Source organism: Peromyscus eremicus, chromosome 16_21 (genome assembly GCF_949786415.1).
Source record: "Peromyscus eremicus chromosome 16_21, PerEre_H2_v1, whole genome shotgun sequence".
NCBI classification, from domain to species: Eukaryota; Metazoa; Chordata; class Mammalia; order Rodentia; family Cricetidae; genus Peromyscus; species Peromyscus eremicus.
Genome location: NC_081432.1, coordinates 4,731,838 through 4,753,641, shown reverse-complemented (window position 1 = coordinate 4,753,641; position 21,804 = coordinate 4,731,838). Strand labels below are relative to the sequence as shown.

The 21,804-nt window shown below is 51.3% G+C and overlaps 1 protein-coding gene across 1 annotated transcript in view; it reads right to left on the bottom strand.

Annotated features, from left to right (window-relative positions):
• Positions 1-21,804, bottom strand: part of Znf76 (zinc finger protein 76) — a 29,052-nt gene that overhangs the window by 3,330 nt on the left and 3,918 nt on the right. The window contains exons 2-10 of the mRNA XM_059281807.1: positions 13,122-13,277; positions 6,849-6,929; positions 6,662-6,739; positions 4,112-4,311; positions 2,211-2,327; positions 1,906-1,981; positions 1,301-1,426; positions 988-1,167; positions 13-243 (exon numbers count right to left, since the gene is read on the bottom strand). Coding sequence (XP_059137790.1) covers positions 13-243; positions 988-1,167; positions 1,301-1,426; positions 1,906-1,981; positions 2,211-2,327; positions 4,112-4,311; positions 6,662-6,739; positions 6,849-6,929; positions 13,122-13,194 — 1,162 coding nt within the window. The 5' untranslated portion in view covers positions 13,195-13,277. The remainder of the gene's footprint in view (positions 1-12; positions 244-987; positions 1,168-1,300; positions 1,427-1,905; positions 1,982-2,210; positions 2,328-4,111; positions 4,312-6,661; positions 6,740-6,848; positions 6,930-13,121; positions 13,278-21,804) is intronic.

The window sequence follows — 21,804 nt, the reverse complement described above, 5'->3', positions numbered from 1 at the left end:
CTGCTCCCTCACCCTCCAGCTGCTGCTCATACAGGGCCTGCTCGCTCTCCTCGGTGGCCTCCAGCTCCCCGTGCGCGCTGCGCTTATGCATGGCCAGGGTAGAGGTCTGCCGGTAGGTCTTGCCGCAGCTGCTGCACGTATAGGGCTTGCAGTGTGTGTGCACCACGTGGTGCTTGTACAGGCTCGAATACTCAGTGAAGCGCTTTCCACAGCCTGGCACCGTGCAAACGTATGGCTTCTCCCCTGGGGACACTGGGCTGTGAGGGGGCGGGAACTGGGGCTGGCGAGGGGAAAGCTAAGGGGACAGGGCTGGGGACAGGGCTGGGGAAGGGAAGCCGGGGGAGAGGACAGGGGCTGAGAACTGAGCCTGAGTGGCAGGGGCTGGGGAGACAGGAGGGCATGGGAGTGGGACCCCTGCCCCCAGAGATGAGGTGCAGAGAGCAAGGTCGGGCTCCGAGAAGGGAGTAAGGCATGGCATTATAATGTGGGGTGGGGGTCAAGGGTCGCGAACAGAAGGGGAGACAGTGGGGTGGAACGCAGCGTCAGGGAGGGTGAGAAATGGGAACAGGGTGAGAAACGACAGTGGAGAGCTGGACAGGGTCTGACACCGGAAGGGTGGGGACACCAGAGGCATATGCGCAGGTGAGGCTTGGAGGGGATGAGGTGACATTTCACTTTGCTTCTTCCAGATCACTCCTGACCCTGGCCTCCTTCAAAAACTCAGTGGATGGGGAGACCTCAGGGAGGTGGAAATGTGGCTAGGAACTGTCCAAGTCCACAGAGGGTGGGCGGGACCTGTCAGACTAGACCCAACTACCAATGGGGAACTGCTCATGGGAGGTGACAGTCATTTGGGGGACCCACCCCAACTCAGCCCAGAGTGGCTGGCAGAGAAGGGCTGAAACTGGGAGGTGTCTCAAATCGGAAGCCCACAGGAGAGGGAGACAGGGCCTGGAGAGGGCGGTCCTCACATGCCAGCCGGCCCACCTGTATGGATGCGCACGTGATTCTTGTAGTTGGTGGCGCTGGTGAAGCCCCGGCCACAGTGGGGCTCGGGGCAGGTGTAGGGTCGCTCGCCTGTGTGGGTGCGCACATGTACCTTGCGGATATTGGAGGTGGTGAAGGAGCGGCCGCAGCCCTCAAAAGGACACCGGAACGGGCGTTCACCTGTGTACACAGGGATTAGAGGGATGACTCAGGAGCACCAGGGTAAGAAGGGATAGCTCCGAGCTCTGGGACTCAGTCTGAAAAACAGAGTGAGCCCCCGGCCGCTGTGGACGGGGTGGTGGGCCCAGCCTACCTGTGTGTGTCCGGACATGCTTCTGCAGGTCTCCTGAGGTCTTGAAGGCTTTGCTGCACAGCTCTTCTGGGCACTTGTATGGTTTCTCACCCGTATGAGTACGGACGTGACTTTTTAGCCCATAGCCTATCCATGTGTGGTGGGATGTAAGAAGGGCAGCCAGCGAAACCTCATCCCTGAATGCCTACTTTACTTATTTAGAGACTCTCTACCTAAAGTGATCTTCTGGGAGGCTCCAGAGGGCCAGGTCAGCCTCTGCCCCATCCTGCCCAGGAAAAGCCCACTGTGCCCTGTGACACTTCCTAAGGCCAGATGGAGACATTCTAGAACATGAAACTCAAAGGGAGCCTAGGGAAGCAGGACCCAGGGTCCTTGTTTTACAAAGGAAACAGACAGAGAGGCCCGAGTCCTCAGGAGCTCACAGCTGGTGAACCAGAGCTGACTCAAGACACGGCCTCTCCTGGAGGCCCAGCCCCCACAGTCACCTCAGTGGTTTCTCTGGGACAGCAGGGTCAGCTTGGCCACCTTCAAGGAGGTCCTCAAGTGGACCTCGAACCCTTTGCCCTCAACTGGAAGCAGACCTTGTCTTCATCCAGGTATGTTACCTGTGGCAAAGGCCTTTCCACAGCCAGGGAAGTCACACCTGTATGGACGGTCACCCGTGTGAGCCCGCTCATGTACCTGTGAGGAAAAGCAAACCCAGAACTCAGTAGGATGGGGGATGGGCTCCGCTCTCTGGTCCTCTTCCCTCCCACACTCTGTCGCAGCTTCCTCTGCAGACACGTGTGTGAACATGCCTCTTCCTCCAGCAGGTAGCATGAGGGGAGGACCAGGACCAGGGCAGTGCCGGGGTAGAATTACAGCCTTCCCAGGAAGAGGACAGGGTTGAAAGCTGTCCATCAGCCCTTACCTTTAAGTGATGGGCGGTGGTGTAGAGACGTCCACAACCCTTGTAGCCACATCGGAAAGCTCTGTCTCCGACCTGCTGCCCTTTGCCATTATGGGGAGCCGAGCTATCATGCAGAACCTAAGAAAAGAAATCCTGGTGTCCCTATGCATACTCCGAGAGGATGAGAAGGGAGGATCCAAGCCCCAGCTGTAGCCTAAGACTCAATGACCAAACTAAACTCCTGGGTCAGGAGCAGGAAGCTGAGCATTCAATCTTCCAACACACACAAGACAGAGAGTGACTGGCAGTGGCGAGGCTTTAAATCTAAAGTCCATGCCCAATGGCACACTTCCTACTGTCCCCAAAGAGCACTGCTAACTGGGAACCAAGTGTTCAAACCTTCTCACTCAAACCCCACAGCATGCCATGGCTCCGTGTGGCCACAGGCTGGACTCTAGGAGGGAAGGGCTGGAACAAGAACACACCAGTCCTTCAGTCCCTTGAGTTATGTGCTTAGAACTGCAACTCCTTCTCTAAATGTCCTTTTATTATTGTATATACATAAATGATGTGTGTGTGAGAGTGTCTCTGAGGCAGAGAAACACATCCAGACAGACTGGGACAGGCAAGCAGACAGGCTACATGAGGAACGGCTGACATGCAGTCATGGTGCAGCCCCGGTGGGTACAGGGAGGGCTGAGTGGTACAGGGAAGCTGGAAGGATCTCCGGGGTAGCTGGGAAGGTGGGAAGCAGAGTTGCTGGGATGGCTGCACTTGAACTAGGCCGAGTTAGAAAGTCCTGCTGACCACGCCCCCAGGAGGCCAGGGTTCAGCGGCGACAGTGGGTGAGGGTCCAAGTCATCAGAGCTGGAAGAGATCCTTCTTAGCTTACTCACTCCGCTCCGGTCTGGGAGGCGAGGGACTAGCCCGAGGCTGGACTGGGCAGTGGCAGAGCCAGCACTGACCAGCTTTAAGAGAGCCCAGCTCTCTTTCGGCCTCACCCCTGGCCTTTAACATCCCTTAAGGCGGAGGGGCTGAAAGGAGATGGAGCCTGAGTAGCCTGTGGTAGTTTTGTGCTCCCTTTTGAAGAGGCATGAGAATTTCCTCTTTTCTCTTACAGCTTATAAAACCAACTCTCCCAGCATGCAGGCTAGCCAGGGTTTGGGAAACTGCCCATCCACCAGTCTCTGTGGTCAGCCCAGGGTGGGAACAGGCCCATGGCCCACAGGCCTCTGTTCCTGTCCTCAGCAGGTAGGACAACAGGCCCAGCAGAGACTTAGAGAACCAGAGCCTTCTCGTCAAGCCTCATGTCCCAAGAATCCTAGCTGCCCTGGTGCACATGGCCTGCTCACTGCCTACTGGGTTCACTTTACCAAGTGACTGAGTGAGTCTCAGAGAAGCTGCAGATACACCAGCATGCACTTCGGTGGATGGGAAACCAGTCAAGACACGGCAGAGCTTTCCCAAGAGCAGATAGTTATCACAAGCGCTTTAGTGGGGCTGGGCCTGACTTTCTGCCACGCAAGCCACCGTTCCTTACAGTAGCCTTCCCTCCTCAGGCGGCATAAACGCTAAGTGCCCACAGCTGTCTGTCATGGCCCCAGTGGGTCAAAAGGACTCATGAGAGAAGAGCAGGAGCCAGGGTAGAGGGCTGAGGCAAGAGTAGCCTTGGCTGCGCTCAGGCACAGGCCTGCCACTATTCTCTAGAGGTAAAGTTCTATGCTTCCTTTTGGTTTGATAGGATCTTGTGTGGTCCAGACTGGCTTCAAGCTCCTGTCTGCACAGGCCAAGTGCTGGGGTTCCAGGCACCGACCTCTACATTTGACAAGACAAGTAAGGTTTGGCAGTTAGTTCCAAGAGGTGGTGGACGGGTGAGGCCCTCCTCTCCTGAGCAATGGCAGTGCCAGGCTCTGCGTGCTCACCTTGCTGGCATATTGCTCCAGGGCCACCACTGTGTCTGCACTGAAGCCCTCTTCATCCTCTGCGGCCAGGTCCTCCAAGCCCACCTCTGTTTGCACAGCCAGGACGGTGCTGTCCGATGGCTCAGACACAGGGTGATGAATGTAGGCGGTGGAGCCGTCCTCCAACTGGACAGCTTCCAGGGCGCTGGGGTCATAGCCCTCTACGGGGCACATGAAGTTAGTCCTGATGCCACACGGGGAGACCCAGCTGAGACCCTGACTTTCAATTATGAGCAGTGAGTTCACCAATGGGGGTTTCAGTGTGGGGTCTCTCACTGTGGTGACGTTTCTCTGGTTGGTCCTTCTGGGACTGTCCCTCATAAGGACAAGGCTTCCCAGGGTCCATTATCATCTCGACATAGATGACCTCCAAGGGCTCCCTGCCCAGGTACTCATCATGCCCCACATTCCAGTTTGTTTGGTCTTAGGATAAAGACCTAGAGCTCTGTTCTGATGAGCCCCAAGTACTCTGGCCTTGGCTCTCATCCCTTTGCCCCGTTTCCCAGCCTTCCTGCTCCAGGAGATCCTCAGATGCGCCTTTCCACTTCTGCACAGTTTGGTCCTGTCTGGAGTGCTGAGCCCACCCTGCCACCCCTCAGCTAGAAGCTGAGCCCTAGCTCCCAGCTGCTTAGACTGTGGATGGTGACCCCAGACGGCTGAACATAACTGAATGCTGGAGTTGTGAAAAAACATTTCAATGGCTAAAAACTGAATCAAAACAAAATGCGCAGTGACTCTGAGATGTTTCTGGGGTGCTTGCTAGTGTCGTACCTGTGACCTCACTACAGCCTCCGTTCTGAACACACAACATGCACTTTGTGTTCTGCATGCTGTCAAGCCACACAACACAAACCAACCCTTCTGAAACACCTCAGCTCAGACTGGAGACTGTGTTATGATTTGCAGTTTTAACTCTTCATACAGGTGTCCTGCTCTTACAAAAGCATAATTGTTTAATTACAGAAAATAAAAATAATATTTTTCTATTGTTGTTGTTCAATAAATATCAAATCAGTCTACTTTTGGATTATATTGCGTTATAGGTTTGATTTTAAAAATTGCAGTTTGAATTGTTGATTTGAATTTCACAAAAATTGTTAAGTGAAGCTGGGCAGTGGTGGCACATGCCTTTAATCCCAGCACTCAGGAGGCAGAGACAGGTGGATCTCTGTGAGTTCAAGGCCAGCTTGGTCTATAGAGTGAGTTCCAGGACAGCCAAGGCTACACAGAGAAACCCTGTCTCAAAAAACCAAAAGAAAAAAATGGTTAGGTGAATTTTGGCTTGGGATTAGGACAGAATTTCCAACCCCTTTTGAGATGGCCCCAAGCACATGGCTGCCATTTTACACTACATGATGTGAAGTGGCACTTAGCAATGATGATTATAAAATGAAACTATTGGTCAGATCTGAAATGCTGAAGATGCTCTACACTCCTCAGCCATCATCATCCTGTGCTGCAAATCTGCATCTGTCTTCAAGAACAGTGAATTTAGATGTATGCCAAAGAAGTTTCAAGATTTAAAAATTGAAGTGTATGCATGGGTGCCTGTGGGAGTTTATGTGCACCAATGTGTACAGGAGGCCAAGGAGGCCAGAAAGCACTGCATCCTCTGGAACTGGAGCTACAGGCATTGGTATACTGCCTGATTGGGGATGCTGGGAACCAAGCCTGGGTCCTCTCTAAGGGCACCAAGTGCTCCCAACTGCTGAGTCATCTCTCAGTCCAAAACTGTAAATTTCTTTATGATTCATTCTCGGTGATTGTCTATCTGTATACCTATTTTACATGATTATCTATCTAGGGCTATGTAAGCAGCCTAGTACCTGAGGAGTCCATCCACCCTGGCTCAGAGGAGCTCTCCCTGAATCTGTTCTGTGTACAATCACTTCATCCCCCACAGCTAGCCTACAGCTGAACCGGGCCCATCTGACTCTGTTCTGCTGTGTATGCTCCAGCATGAATGCAGTGCCTTGTGCGTGTTTGCCCACAAAACCACTTCCAGACTAACTGATTATTCCTCTGTACATCAGAAACTATTTCTGTTGGGTCTTTGAGACAGTCTCATTCCGTAGCCCTGGCTAGCCCCAAACACACTAAGGAGCACAGTCTGATCTTGAGCTCCTGGCAATCCCACCTCAGCTTCCCAAGTAATGGGAGCGTAGGTGTGAGCCACTGCACCTGTGCGCCTCTGGAGGAGCATCCTTCACTGTTAGAGATGAGTAAGTTTCTCTTCCCTGGTCTGTGATAATTCCCTCAGGCCCAATGGAAAGGCCTAGGTCTTGGTGGCTGGTGTGGTGCCAAAGTCAGCAGCAAGGCCTATGCCGATGTTTAAGACTTGCGGCCGCCTTAGGGCAGAGGCGGCAGCTGCTCCTATGGTCTGGGAAGGCATGCAAGGCTGCTCTTGGGGAAGCATAGCTGTGTTTCAGGGAAGATAGCGCCTGTGCTGACTCCCCTGCCCCCGCCAGTTCTGCCTCCTTTCCTCACCAGCCATGATGCCCACAGGCCCACCTTTGGGTGTGTGGTGTATGTAGGCCATGCTGCCATCCTCCAGCTGCACAGGCTGACCATCCTCAAAGGAGAAAGACTCTGTGAAGAGAGCAAGGCCAGCCATCCTCTGGAGCTTGTGGCCATAGAGGCTGCCTGAGGGAGGGCTGCCAGGCCTCCCTCCGCACAGGGCTGTGCTGGGGCGCCTCACCTTTCTGTATCGTCACCTGGTGAATGTACGCAGTGGTCCCGTCTTCCAGTTGGAACACTTGCCCTTCAAGCAGCTTTTCCCCTGGGGAGGTGAAGCAGAGACGTGGGCCAGGCGGGCAAAGGTCTACCACATGCTTGCCTGCTTTGGTAGACGCCTACTGGGGTCTCGGAGTTCTCGCCTGTGGCCCAAGCATAGGTAACATTTACCATGTTCCCTCATTCCCCATTTCCTAAGCCTCAGTCTGGAGGCACCAAGGGAAAAGTCATCCTGCCACAAGGTAATCTTCGGGTCACTCACCCAGGATCAATCTCCTTTATTGTTCCAGCCAGGCCTGTGAAGATGGGGACCTCTAATCTAATACAGAGCTGCTGAAATTGAGCTAAGGCAAACCAAGAATGTCCTGAAACCAGGGAAGATCCCAAATGCTAAGAAACTCAGATACAGACCAAACTAACAAAATACAACACATTACCTCATTTTCCTTGTAACAGTGTGCCAAAACCTGGGGCCTCCAACAAGGCAGGCTTTGGTGTGGGCAGTAACTATAATTGGCTCTGGAGACAGGACAAACCTCCAGAGTGTAAATTCCAGGCTCTTACTCACTGTGTGACCCTGGGCCACTTGTTTAGACTGTCTCAGCTTCCTGTTCATCTTCTGAACAACCCTCTCCCCCTTATACGGTTGCTGTGAGGAATGAGTGAGTTCACTGGGAACAGGCCAGGGTTGTGGTCAGCTCTCCATAAGCTTCAGTGTTCACTACAGGGAGCCAATGTGCAGTTTGAAATCCCAGCACTTGGGAAGTGGTAGCAGAAGGGCCAGGAGTTCAAGGCCAGCCTCTGCTACAGATTTGAATTTGAAGCCAGCCCAGACTACATGAGATCCTTTCTTGAAAAACAAACAAAAGAAATGGAAGTAAAGCAGTAGGGAGCTATGAGTGTGTGTGTGTGTGTGTGTGTGTGTGTGTGTGTGTGTGTTTGTGTATGTGTGTGAGAGAAAATTCGAGTGTGTGAGATGTGTGTGAGACAGGTGTGTACATGAGACGTCTGTGTGTGTGTGTTGTGAGATGTCTGTGTGTGTAACGTGTGCGTGTGTGCATGGGTGTGTGTGTGTATGCATGCGTGCGTGTCAGAGGTCAACGTTGGGTGTTGCTCCTCAATAAGCTTTCCCTTGTTTTAGAGACAGTATCTCTCATTGGTTGGCCAGGAGCTCCCAGATTAAGCAAGGCTGGCAGGCCAGAGAGTCCCCAGAGGTCCTCCTGCCTCTGCCTTCCAGCAGTGGGCTTATAAGCTCGTGCCACTGCACCCAGCTTTTTATGTGGGTGCTGAGGGCTGAACTTGGGTCCTCATGCTCATGTGCCAAACAAGCGAGCCATCCGCCTAGCCTGAGTTGACTACTATGTCATGGGCTTGTCTGGGTCTTGGCTCACTGTCATTTCAATCATGTTTCCTTAATGGACCTATGAAGCTTCAAGCCCCCATCTCCGCCCCCGCCCAAAGCATTTCTTGTTCCAGGATCTTGCTGTGCAGCCCAGGGGGGCCTGGTATTTGCTAACCAGACAAATGAAGAGCTCAAAGTGGTTGTGACCCTCCTCTTTCTGCTTTCTAAACGCTGAGACTGCAGCTGTGGGCATCATGCCAGGCTCTCTTCCTTTTCAGTGCTGGGGACTGAACCTGGAGCTTGTGCATGCTAGGCAAGGGCCTCCCTCATGGCTATAGCCTTATCCTTGATCTGGCTTTTTTTTTCAGATGAGGTCTTGATACGTGGCCCAAGCTGTCCTCAAATTGGCAATCCTCCTGGGACCACAGGCATGGGCCGCCGTATCCTGGCTGATCTGTGGTCGTTCTTATCTCTTCTTTTCCCTCAGACCAGTCTCATGTTGCCCAGGCTGGCCTCACCACCATTATGGAGCTGTGGATAACCTTGACTTCCTCCCATCCTCCTGCTTTCACCACCCAAGTTCTGGGCTCGCAGGAATGAGCCACCGTGTCTGGGTGGTGCTTAGAATTAGACTCAAATGCTCCCTGCTTAGGGCATCCTCTCAGGAGGCCAGAAAGAGGAATGGAGTGAGGACAGAAAGAAAGACATGGAAACTGACAAGTTCACGCAAGAGATATGTTTGCTTCTTTCTCTCCACGTTTCCAGCTTAGGACCTGGAGTCCTGTAAGTCAGGAGAAACGCCAGCTGGCTTCTTCTGACTCACTCACTCATCTGCTGACATTTCTCCACCGGGAAACCCCCAAACTTATCCCTAGAGGGAGCCTTCTTGGGTTCTGTTATAAATGATGGATTATGCACAGCACAGCTATGACTCACTAGTTATGTAGCTGTACACAACCCTGAATAGCAAATGCCCTCCTATTTTGGAAAGTTCTGGAAACTCTAGGAGGTGGGCCTGGTTGGAAGAAGTAGGTCCCTGGGGGTCAGGTGGTGTGCTTGTGTTTTCCTTGACCCGTTTCTGCCTCACTTCCTCCTTCCTGTCTGCCATGTGGTGAACGGGTCCCTCCCACCACCCACGGGCTCCTGTCTGCATGAGGTCAAATGACCATGGAGGGGCCACCTTCAAACCGTGAATCAAACTCAGTCTATCCTCCTTCCTGTCACTCACGTCAAGTCTTCACCACAGCAGGCAAAAGAACTCACACAGAAAACTGGTATCAGGGAAGTGGGCTGCTGGCTGTGTGGACAGTGTGGATCGTAAGGCTCGGGAACTTTCTGTGGGAGGACTTTGGAAAAGTCTGGAGAGGCAAGCTGGAAAAAGCTTAGGCTGCTGTAAGCAAAACTTAATGAGCAGTTCCTGTGGGGGTTCGGAAGCCCAGGATGCCAAGAGGAAGTGGTCAGTTGAGACCAGGCTCCCGTGGTTTCAGAGGGGCACAGGAACTCTAGTGGGAAACAGACTGGAGGGCCACTCATGACACATTCTGGCAAAGAATACTGTCCATGTCCTAAGTTTTTTGTTTTGTTTTGTTTTGTTTTGTTTTGTTTTGTTTTTTTGTTTTTTGTTTTTCGAGACAGGGTTTCTCTGTGTAGCTTTGCGCCTTTCCTAGAACTCACTTGGTAGCCCAGGCCGGCCTCGAACTCACAGAGATCCGCCTGGCTCTGCCTCCCGAGTGCTGGGATTAAAGGCGTGCGCCACCACCGCCCGGCCCGATATCCTAAGATTTTGAGTAAGGCTGAATTTAAAAGTAAAAGACTAATTATTTTGATGGAGGAATTGTTTTTAAATTACATGTATTTGTGTGTGTGCATGGGAGTGTGTAAGTGCACACACATGAGCACACACACAGTGCAGCGCAATGGAGGAGACAGGGACCAGACCCGAGAAGAACGCTGGAGAAAGACACAGAGAGTGGAGCAGGCAAAGCCCTGACTTAGGAAGGAAGGTGCAGGGGAGTGGCTTCTTGGGCCAGGGAGCTCTGGTCTCTGCCATTCTGTTCTTTGGAGACAGGGTCCTGCTCTGCAGCCCAGGCTTATCTCAGTCCCCGAGTGCAGAGATGAGAGGGTGTGCCCGGCTGACAACTGCTTGATTCCTTCAACTACTAACTCTCTGTGGCAGTCTGACGAAAGGGAAGTAACGGTCTGAGGAGAAACACAGCCCCACCTAAATTCTTCCTCTCACAGACTTCACCGAGGGACAGGACTCCTAATGGAAGGTCAGAGGGTTTGGGACTTTAGAAGAATTGTAGAGAAAACACCTTCCCAAGAGAACAATCCTACAAAGAACACAAACAACAGAGTTTGTAACAGGCCTCCCAGAAGCCTGGCCACGTGCTTAAGAGCTTACTGATGGCATCTGGGGGTGTCTTACATCATTATCAAGAAACAAAATTTTAGGCTGGATGTGGTGGTGCAGACCTTTAATCCCAGAGCTCAGTAGGCAGAGGCAGGTGGATCTCTGAGTTCGAGGTCAGCCTGGGCTACAGAGTGAGTTCCAGGACAGGCAGGACTACACAGAGAAACCCTGTCTCAAAAACAAAACAAAACAAAACAAAACCCAACAATAAACAAACAAATAAAAAAGGAAACAATTCTAAATGAAAAAATAAAAAATAAACAAGGCATCTGTAAACCTAGGCATGGAAATTTTCTTAGCCATGCGTTGAAATGGAAGGCAGCAACACAGCCATAAGGACAGCAATGCTCCAGAATCTAGAAAAGGCAGGAGGAGGCAGGGTTCCTGTCCAAGGAAGACAAGACAGCAGAGGACGCTATGGTGATATATTGTGTACCCGAATAAAATTTACCTAAAGATCAGAGGACAGAACAAGTCACTAGATTAAACACAGAGGCCAGGCAGGGGTGGTACACACCTTTAATCCTAGCACTCGGGAGTCAGAGATCTGTCTGGATCTCTGTGAGTTCAAAGCCACCCTCGACTACATGAGATTGACTCAGTCCAGGAGAGAAAACCTAGCCAGGCAGTGGTGGCACACAGCTTTAATCCCAGGACTGGGAAGCACACACACCTTTAATGGCAGGGCGGAGAAAGGTACATAAGGCGCGAGGAGACAGGAACTAAAGCCTTTCGGGCCGAAGTGTCCCTTTCAGCTACAGGAGCCTTTCGGGTGAGGACTCAGAGACACTCAGTCAGAGGATTCATGGGGTTGGTGAGGTGAGCTGTGGCCTGTTCCTTTGTCTCTCTGATCTTTCAGCATTTACCCCAATATCTAGCCCCGGGTTTTTATTATAAGACCATTTAGGAATTGGCGTTACAGGGCATGTTTGAGAATGTAGAAGAAAGGAGGAGCACCCTACCCAACCCCCCCAACCCCCCCCCAACCCACCCCCCCCACCCCCCCCCACCACCCCCCCCACCCCCCGTGCCCAACAGCACTCCCTGCCGGCTCTATGCTCTCCTTGATTTGAACTTCCTTGATAGAGGAGGGAGGGTGCCAGATGCAGCACATCTGTGAGTCTGAATTTCAAACAAACAACAGACTTCCACTGTGAGTATCCCTCATCTTAATCTAAAATCTGTAATGCCTGAAATTCTAATGAGCTTTAAATTAGCAATGTGCAGGCTAAATTTATGCAAACATTCCAAACCCAAGTCTCCAAAACTGACACATGTCTGGTCACAAACATTTGCATAAGGGATACTCATCTGTTCTTAAAGCTTCTTAAAATTTAATTTTATCTTTTTTTCCCCCCTGAAACAAGGTTTCTCTGTGTAGCTCTGCCTGTCCTGAAACTCACTCTGTAGACCAAGCTGGCCTCAAGCTTACAAAGATCCACCTGCCTCTGCCTCCCGAGTGCTGGGATTAAAGGCGTGCGCCGCCGCCGCCGCCGCCGCCGCCGCCGCCGCCGCCGCCGCCACCACCACCACCAGGGGTTTTGGTTTATTTATTTATTTATTTATTTTAATTTTTAATTTTTTTGGTTACTTTTACTTTTTTTTGTTTGTTTGTTTTGTTTTTCAAGACAGGGTTTCTCTGTGTAGCTTTGCGCCTTTCCTGGAACTCACTTTGTAGACCAGGCTGGCCTCGAACTCACAGAGATCCGCCTGGCTCTGCCTCCCGAGTGCTGGGATTAAAGGTGTGCACCACCACCGCCCAGGTACTTTTACTTTTATTTAGGTATATATTTGCATGGGGTGGGGTGCTGTGTGTATATGGGTAACTTCAGAGACCAGAAGAGGGTGTGGATCCCCTGGAGCTGGAGTTACTGGCAGGTGTGGGCTGCCCAGCATAGGTGCCGGGAACCCAGCTCAGGTCTTCTCTGACTGAGCATCCCTCCAGCTCCCCAGTCTGTTCTTAAGTACTATGGAGAATTTTTTTAGTATTTAATCCTATGATTAGAAACACATGCCCCATGAAATCTGAGGATATACTTATACTACCGAAGAACCTGTTACTTATCTGCAAATCAAATTTTTGTGAACTCGACATTTTTATTTCTGGTGCCCACTGGTGTTGGACATTAAGGCACAAACCACATGCTTGGTGTCCCCTTCTGAACCTAGGCTATCTTGTACATGGTGGAGGCTCAGGAAGACAGTCCAATGCTTACACTTTCTTGAATCAAGATGGTCAAACTGCCTTCTTCTAGGAAGCACCCACAGACTGGAACAGTTATGTCTGAAAGCAGGCGGCCTCAGCGAGCACATGCTCGTCCGTCCCACAGGTATTTATTCTAAGGAGTTCTCTTTCATCAAATACACACAAGACCCTCCCACACACGCTGTCCCGGGTGGGGGCAAGCAGGCAGGAGAGCAGGGCAGTGAGGCTGCTGGAGGTGGCTGAGGCACAGGATTCTGACGGCCCTGGCCACACTCACCTTTGACAGCTTGCTGGACGTAGGCTGTCGTCCCGTCACTAAGGGTCACCGTCTGCAGCCCCAAGCTTTCCATGACAAGCTGCCACTTGTGTCTTCAGACATGAAGTTGGCTTCTGGCCACCACTGAGGTCAGAGATTTCCTTCTGGGTCACCAATCTGAGAAAATGGACAATGTCATGTAAAAACTTTCACAGCTTCCTCCTGCCGCACTTAATGAAGCCAGCCAAGAACACAGACACATTTCAGATAACTAAGTTGGTTCCTATGCAGAGTGTACAAAATCTACACACGACGCTCTAAATGGTGAGCACAGACGCATGCCAGTCAAGCTGCTTGTGAAGTAAAGGTCCACTGATCCAAACCCTCTGAAACTCACTCCGTTAGAGGCTGTAGGCAGGCAGCCTCCCCGCTGCTTCTCTGTGCTTATTAAGCATCTTTCCTGCGCTCAGACACATCCATCCTCTGGCATTGTTGACCGTCCTCGAGGAATAAGGAAGTCCCTAACAGAATTCACACTGTCCCCACTCCACAGATGGCACCTCCATCCACACAGTGGCGGGTCATCCCTGAGGACTCTCCTCTCTCGGGCCAGCACCACTTCTGAGTGCTCAGAACCTCCTACCCATGTCCTCAGATAAAGACCCACCCGCTTCTGATTTGTTTCTAACAGGCTGTGAGAATGACATTTGAGAAAACCAACAGCACAAACCTCAATCCGTGGCTTCCCTGACTAAGGCCCAGTGGCTTCCTGAGAAGCTGGGACCCTCCTCTTCCTGGTGCTCACAGCCCTGGGCTCACCTTCTTCACCACTTACTGTAAGCGTCACCCATGTTCCACCCAGGGCTCTTCTGGCTCAGGGTGGCTGCTCCAGCCTCTCATGCTGTAGGCTGCACACAGGAGTGACTCACTGTGTCCCAGCAGCATGGAGCAGGGTCCACTGTGGACCCCCACACTGCAACCTGCCAGGAGCCCTCGGCCTCTGCTGTGGTCTAGGTAAAATTCTCTTTTTTTATGAAGAGGGATCTATTCTTATATATTGACAACTTTCAGGAGTTGGTTCCCACCTTCCATCGTGTGGGTTCCAGGTATCAAACTCAGGTCATATTGGTGGCAAGTGACTTTCCCCACACAGCCATCTTGATGGTCCTTATTAAGACTCCCCCAGACTGTCTGCTTTATCCTCACACCCTCCCAGATGACTGTTTCATATTGGTGTACCCAGAGGATGTTTATATGTCACAACACATGTCACTTGAAGCCAGAAGTGAGAAGCTGGGGCTTTGGCAACCTCAAGGGTTGAGATCAGTATCTTGGCGCAACTATAGCCCATCTGTGACACGCTGGCTGTGACGCTCCATCCCAAGCTTAGCATCTTCACTAGAACAACTCGGTCACTGGGTCCACAGACATTTACTGAATGCTCTGTTCTCCAGGGAACAGCATCAGCACCTGCCAGAAGCACACACTGCTGGGGACTACTGGGAGAGCCACACGTCCACATCTCTACATTCTGGTACCATTCTGTTCCCCAGTTTAAACACATTTTATTTTCTCTGTGTGTGCACACGCAGAGCTCAGAGGACAACTTGAGGGAGGTGGTGCTCTCCTTCACCACGCAGGTTCTGGGGACTGAACTCAGGCTGGTGGTGGCCAGTGCCTTTATATGGGGAGCCATCTCGCTGGCCCTATTTGTCTCTATTTCACAGTCTAGTCCTAAGACATCAAACAACTTGCTCAAGGTTGCACAGCTACTAAGTGTGAGGGGAGGATTTGAACCCACGCCATCTGATCTGGAATGAGAGCTCACACTATTCTGTTAAGTGCAGAGGTGCTCCTAGAGGTTTAAAATGCCGAGGTCACTAAAAAAAAAAAAAAACACAAAAAACCTCTTGTGCAACATGGGCATATACATTCTGAAGAGGTTGTCTAAGGCTGCCGCAGAGAGACCAAGGGAAACAGCCTCTGGGGACTGGCACTTGGGCCAGCTCTCTACAAGCCGCCCTACCCGTCTCAGGTCTCTGGTCCTGGCTTGTCTTCGCTATTCTACAACCTCAACTCCCACCCTCTTAGTCCGGGAGAGAGCTGTTTGTAGCCCATTTTACTATAACCACGGGGTGAGAGATGAAGGACAGACACCACGTATGGGACAGCAGTGACACTGTCCCTAGGTCACTGTCAGGGCTGAGAGAGTAAGCGCCGTCCCTTAGCACAGTGCTAGCACATGGCAGGCACTCCAGAATGGAGGCTCTGAGGTACGGGAGTAAGATGAGCTCTGAGTTCATTCCCGCCTCATGAAGGAAGCAGGCAAGTGTCTGCAGAACTGGCTTCTGGTCTTGATTTAGCTCCTTATCTGCTTCCGTACCCATTGGCCCAGATGGCCCTCTGCTCCTTCCCCCTGCCCAGGCTAACAGGATTGATGACAGACATACCCCCAACTGTGCTCAACATCCTGTCTGCACTGATTCTTTTATGAGGAGCACACACAATCCTTTGCAGATGAAGCTACTGAAGCTAGGAGATCAAGTGATCTGCCCAAGGTCACAAAGCTACCAGCCGCTGACAAAGCCGGGCTGGCCAGTCTCGTATGGGCCTCCGCATGTCCCACTGATGAAGCATCGGACACGGTCAGCACTCAAGGCACAGCTTCACCCCAGCCTTCTAGGTCTGCCACGGGAGGGGGGGCGCAGGGGAGGAAAAGCTGGGAGCACATTTCCCAATACGACCTTCTCAGACTGTAAGAAAAGCAAATCTATCTTCCTTTTCTACCCCCCTCTCTTCCTCCCCTGCTTTCCTGTACTGGGTCTTACACCTAGAGCATCACTTGTACGCGCGCGCGCGCGCGCACACACACACACACACACACACACACACACACACACACACACGCTCAGCATGTGCTCTACCACTAGCTGCCTAGCCCAAAACAAACAGCGCTGCTTTGCCTGGCCTCAAATCCCCGCTGAAGAGCTTGGCCTCCTCCCTTTCCTCCTCCTCCCGCCTCCCTCCCGGCACACACCTTTGAAGCAGCCACTGGCCCTCTCTAACTCCTGTGTCTGAGTGCCTTCCTAAAGCATGAGACCCACGAGGTCTCAGGGCTGCCAGAGTCCTCTTCTCTCCCTTCCCCTTTTCTTTCTTCCTTTTGCTTGAGACATGATCTATGTCGTCCAGGATGGTCCTGAACTTGTGATCCTTCTGCCTTCTGAATAGCAGGATTACAGGGCTGTGCAGTCTTGGCACACCAAGTCTAAGGGATGAGAGCCTTGACTGTAGCCCTCTATCTGCCTTTACCCTGTAAGCTACAGCCTCCTTTTCCCTTCTTTAAATGATGGCTTATTGTGAATCCCCTTATGCAGCGAACACTAAACTCCCAAGCGACCACAGAGGCTGCCTGGACAGTCCTGCCTGCACTGGGCATTTCAGATTCTAGATGGACGGAGAAGGTGTGCAGTTGAGCAGCTCTGCTATGATCTGAGCTGGGAAGGGGTGTGGGACAAGAGTGCTAACAACAGGCCAGGCCTAAAGCAAGCGCTCCCGACTTCCCCAAGCAGCATCTGGCGACGCCCTGTACTCCACTTCTGAAAACGAATTGAACCTGTCAGCTGTATACAGAAAATCACAGTCGACAGAGAAGGGATGCAAGACAGGAGACTAGAGAGCACCCGTGTATTCGCCCTGCAAAGACAGGAGACAACTAGAGAGCACCCGTGCATTCGAGCTGCAAAGACAGGAGACGACTAGAGAGCACCCGTGCATTCGAGCTGCTCCCCATGCACAGGTCCGCATCTGATCTGGCCCACATCCAAACTCCTCACAGATGACAAATGTTAGTCCAGGAGGGACAAAGGCTGATGGGACAAGGGGCAAACAGATCAGAAACAGATTTGGGAGAGCTGTGTTAACAAAATGATTCTGCATTTGTTACTACAGAAAAGGACCTCAGTGCACATCAAGACCCAGGCCTAATCCTGTGGCTTTCTAAGTAATAAAGAGAAAACAGGAAATCGGTAACAGAAAATTGCATCGCTCAGTTGAGATGTAAAGCTTATGCACACACCTCTGTCAGCTCACGTTTGCACGGTGACGTGGCTATTGCCACTGTGGAGATGTGAACGAGTCACAGAAAATGGAGTGACTAGGCAGAGGGGATCATTTCCAGTTGTGAAGGGCAGGGAATGCAGGCCCCGATTCTTATAGAACAGAACTCATTTCAACTACAGTGAAGTCTCAGCTACACATTTAAGCAGAGTTTTAAGACCTCAACTTCTGAGCACCAGCATGATGATCATGGTGGACCTCAGCCTCACTTTTAGTTCAGGAACGTCTAGAATCAAGGCATTTTGGAAATTATGCCAACTCTGAGTGGAAATGTTCTACCAGGGGATATGTAGCAAGACCCTGCCTAAAAAGAGAAAAAACAAAACAAAACAAAAAAATATTAGCAGAGCAATGATCAAGGCATTCAGCTGTGGTCACCATTGGCTTGACAAGGGCCATTTCCGTGAAAAATGACATATCCTATCCAAATCAGGAGGGACAGGGGCACTCCCTTAACACACCATTTTATCAAGACATCAAAGTGGAACAATGTACAAAATCTTAATAAGGAAGAGAAAGGTCGGGTGGTGGTGGTGCATGCCTTTAATCCCAGCACTTGGGAGGCAGAGGCAGGCGGATTTCTTGTGAGTTTGAGGCCAGCCTGGTCTACAGAGCGAGATCCAGGATAGCCAGGGCTACACAGAGAAACCCTGTCTCGAAAAACCAACATCAACAACAACAAAAGAGAAAGTACTTCTGACCTTCAGAAGGAAAAAAAGACAATGGATAACAGCTCGTTAGGAAAACGAATAGTTGGGGAATATTTTAATAAAAGATCTATGAAATATATTAAAAACACAGACACAAGCTGGGTGTGGTAGCTTATGCTGTTAACTTACAAGGCTCATACAGGAGAATCCCCAGGAGTTCAGAGCCTGGTCTACAGAGTGAGCCCTGTCTCAACAAAACAATAAAGAAGGCAAAAGAGTTAAGGAGACATATCAACAGAGGAGCCATGAAACTGAAAACCAGCTAGCACCGAGGAGAGACTATTAGAAGGGTGAACCCCAGAACACTGACGGCATCACATGCAGGCCGAGGATGTGGACGGACATCAACTCTCATCCTCTGCTGCTGGATGTCAGAGGGAACAGTCACTTTGGAAGACAGTTTGGCAGCCTCCAGTGATCACGCTCCTTGTTAGTTATCCAAGTGAACCAAGAACACATCCATAGGTGTGTTCATTCAAAGCTGCTTAACTCATGGAAACCAAGATGTCCTCAACAGGCAAACTGTGGGACACCCCTACAATGGAATACTTTAAGTCTTAAAAAACATGTGTGTCAATGTGTGCACATGTCTGAGTGCGTGTGGAGGTCAGGGGCTAGAGGCTGACATCAGGTGACTTCCTCAATCACTCTGTACCTTACTTTCTGAGACAGGCTCTCAGGAACCAGAAACTCACTGACTGGCTAGAGCTCTTCAGATCTTTCTGTCTCCACCTGCCCAGTGCTGGAGCTAAAGATGTGCATGACTGCATCCAGCTTTCTGTGTGGGTACTGGAGGTCTTCATGCCTGTTAGTAGTGAAGCTAACTGGTGGCCCATCTGCAGTGCTCCAGGAGGGCAGACTCACAGCCCCCCAAATCATACCCTCAAGTAGCATTAGCATTTCACACATGACAGGTGCTCCCCGGTTATTATTTTATGAACCAAGGAAGGAGGAAATTTATTGTCAACGCACTGCCCAGGCAGGGCTGTGCGGCCTCCAACATGCTCCCACAACACAGACATGCTGTCCTGTTTAGTCTGAGCCTGAAATTCATCAGTCTCCACAGTGGGAGCTGAGATGACAGGTCCTTTCTAGCCTAAGGTGGTTCTTTAAAGAAGGGAAGCCAGGAAGGCGGGGTCACCCAGCCACGTGGCAGCAGGCCTGGGCAGACTCCTGGAAGCCAGGAAGGTAGGGTCACCCAGCCACATGGCGGCAGGGCCTAGGCAGACTCCTATACCTCTAGGTTTTCCTTCTAAGTGCATCTGCTGCCTAGTGCTGGGAAAGTAGATAGTTACTAGGGTCCCACAGATTGAGCTTATCAACAGCTCTACTAGGCTGTTTAAAAATCTCTTGCAGCTAAAGTGGGCAGCCAGGGCTACATAGAGAAACCCTGTTTCAGGGGGAAAAAAAAGGTGAATTCCAGCCAGGTGTGGTGGTGCACTCAGCACACAGGAGGCAGAAGCTGGTGGATCTTCTCTGAGTTCGAGGCCAGCCTGGTCTACAAAGTGAGTTCCAGGACAGCCAGGGCTACACAGAGAAGCCCTGTCTGGTGGGGGTGGGGGGCGGGGAGTGAATTCCTAATCTCCCCTTCTCAATCTGATGTTCCAAACTCTTTCCCCCAGCATGTGGGAATTCCATCCTTCACTTGCCCAGGCTACAAATGGGGGCTGTCCTCAACATCTTTACTGGCCACATTCAATCCACCGCTCTTTTGGTACCTCTTTGAAAGTTAAGTCCATAATTCAACACTTTCTCTCTAACTTCTTTACTTTGGATCCAAGCCATCAACTTTTCTTTTCTGGACCACTGCAGGAGCACCCCCATCCGTTCCCGCTGCAGGAGCACCCCCATCGGTTCCCACTGCAGGAGCACCCCCATCCGTTCCCGCTGCAGGAGCACCCCCATCCGTTCCCGCTGCAGGAGCACCCCCATCCGTTCCCGCTGCAGGAGCACCCCCATCGGTTCCCACTGCAGGAGCACCCCCATCAGTGCCTGTCCTTCCACTCTGCCCCCATACAGCTTATTCTCAACATAGCAGCTAGAGTAAGCTTTCAGAACATAAGCCAAATCATGTCACTTATCTGCCTAGTGGCTGGTGGCCTGTGAGACCCAAGATCTGCTCTCAATCCACTCCCTACCTCAACAGCTCCTGCTCTTTTTCTCGTCAGAATGCAGCCATTTTGGTAGCACAGCAATCCTGGCTGGCTCCTCGTGTTTTTGGAATATACAAGGCTTATTTCTGCCTCAGGGCCTTTGTGCTTGCTTGTCTACTGTTACAAATAAATTTCTCTCAGATACATGCCAGGCCCATTTCTAATTTCTTTCAGGTCTTTGCTCAAATGCCACCTTTTCAGCAACAAGTTCCTCGCCGCTCTGTCTAAAACAAGAACCGTGGCCACTCACTCTTCTCTACTTAATGCTTCCAATTGTTCTGTTTGCTTTATCATCTGTCTCTCTTGTCTGCTCCCCAATGGGCAAACTCAGTTCTCTATCCGCAGCATCTAAAAAAGTGCTTTGCACACAGCAGACAAATTAACTTACAGAATGGATGGGATGGACAGACGGACAGATGGATGGATGACCAGTGAATGCATGAACACCCATCCCTTAGGATCTCCAAGTAGGTCAGAAGGGAAAGATCCTTGTTGAGCCTGGGGCTCTCTCACCCTGGAGGAGGGTACCCTCTCCTGCCTCACCTGTTCCCAGATCCAGTCTGGAGGAGGGTACCCTCTCCTGCCTCACCTGTTCCCAGATCCAGTCTGGAGGAGGGTACCCTCTCCTGCCTCACCTGTTCCCAGATCCAGTCTGGAGGAGGGTACCCTCTCCTGCCTCACCTGTTCCCAGATCCAGTCTGGAGGAGGGTACCCTCTCCTGCCTCACCTGTTCCCAGATCCAGTCTGGAGGAGGGTACCCTCTCCTGCCTCACCTGTTCCCAGATCCAGTCTGGAGGAGGGTACCCTCTCCTGCCTCACCTGTTCCCAGATCCAGTCTGGCTATTTACCACCAGCAGCCTCGGTGAGCCGGGCGCCACGCTGCACCAGGGCAACAGGCTCTTGTTGCTAGGATAGTGCAGGTCCCAGGCCACCAGCACAGACTTCTGCAGAGTGCTAATTTTTACATGTGGCCTTCTGACAGCTCACAAACAGAAGAGGTCAGACACAGGTTAGAGCTAAATATTCTGCTTAGTCTAGGTAAGGCCCGATTCTGTAATAGAGGCTCATTTGATTGGAGGTGTTTTCTGAGGAACAGTGCTAAATTTGTACATTTTCATCTAACTCCTCCTCCTCCACCACCACCTCTTGACGTAGATTTCCAACACACAGAAAAGTGGAATATTAAAACTTTCACAGGCCCAACAATGTCCAACAACCAGCCAGTGAGAGGTTTCCTGTCCTCTACTCCAGCCTAAGCAGTTCATGTAGCCATTTTCTTGAAAACAAGTCTATACAAGGCAGCTCCTGACGTTACCGCTGGATTCTACCACCCCTTTAGAACTGTTTTTATTTGTTTCATGTGGGTGCACTCGCACCACAAGCATGCCATGGCATTAGTGTGGAGGTTAGAGCACAACTTGGAGGAGTCAGTCCCCTCCTACTATATGGGTCCTGGGGATCAAGCTCAGGACATCAGGCTCTTTACCTGCTGAGCCATCCTACCTGGGGTCTAGCGTCTTCTCAGCCAATTTGTTGTGGGCTTACATACCCAGAAGTCAACAAACCAAAAAGCCCAGTACTGTTAACAATTCCCTCACCAGAACAATGACTAAACAAAGAGGCATCTAAGTTCCAAACTGTCTGACCTGAAGCATGCTTAGAGGGCTCTGGGGAAGGAGGATGCAGCTACAGAATGAGTTTCACTTGCTTGCAGGTGACAGACCT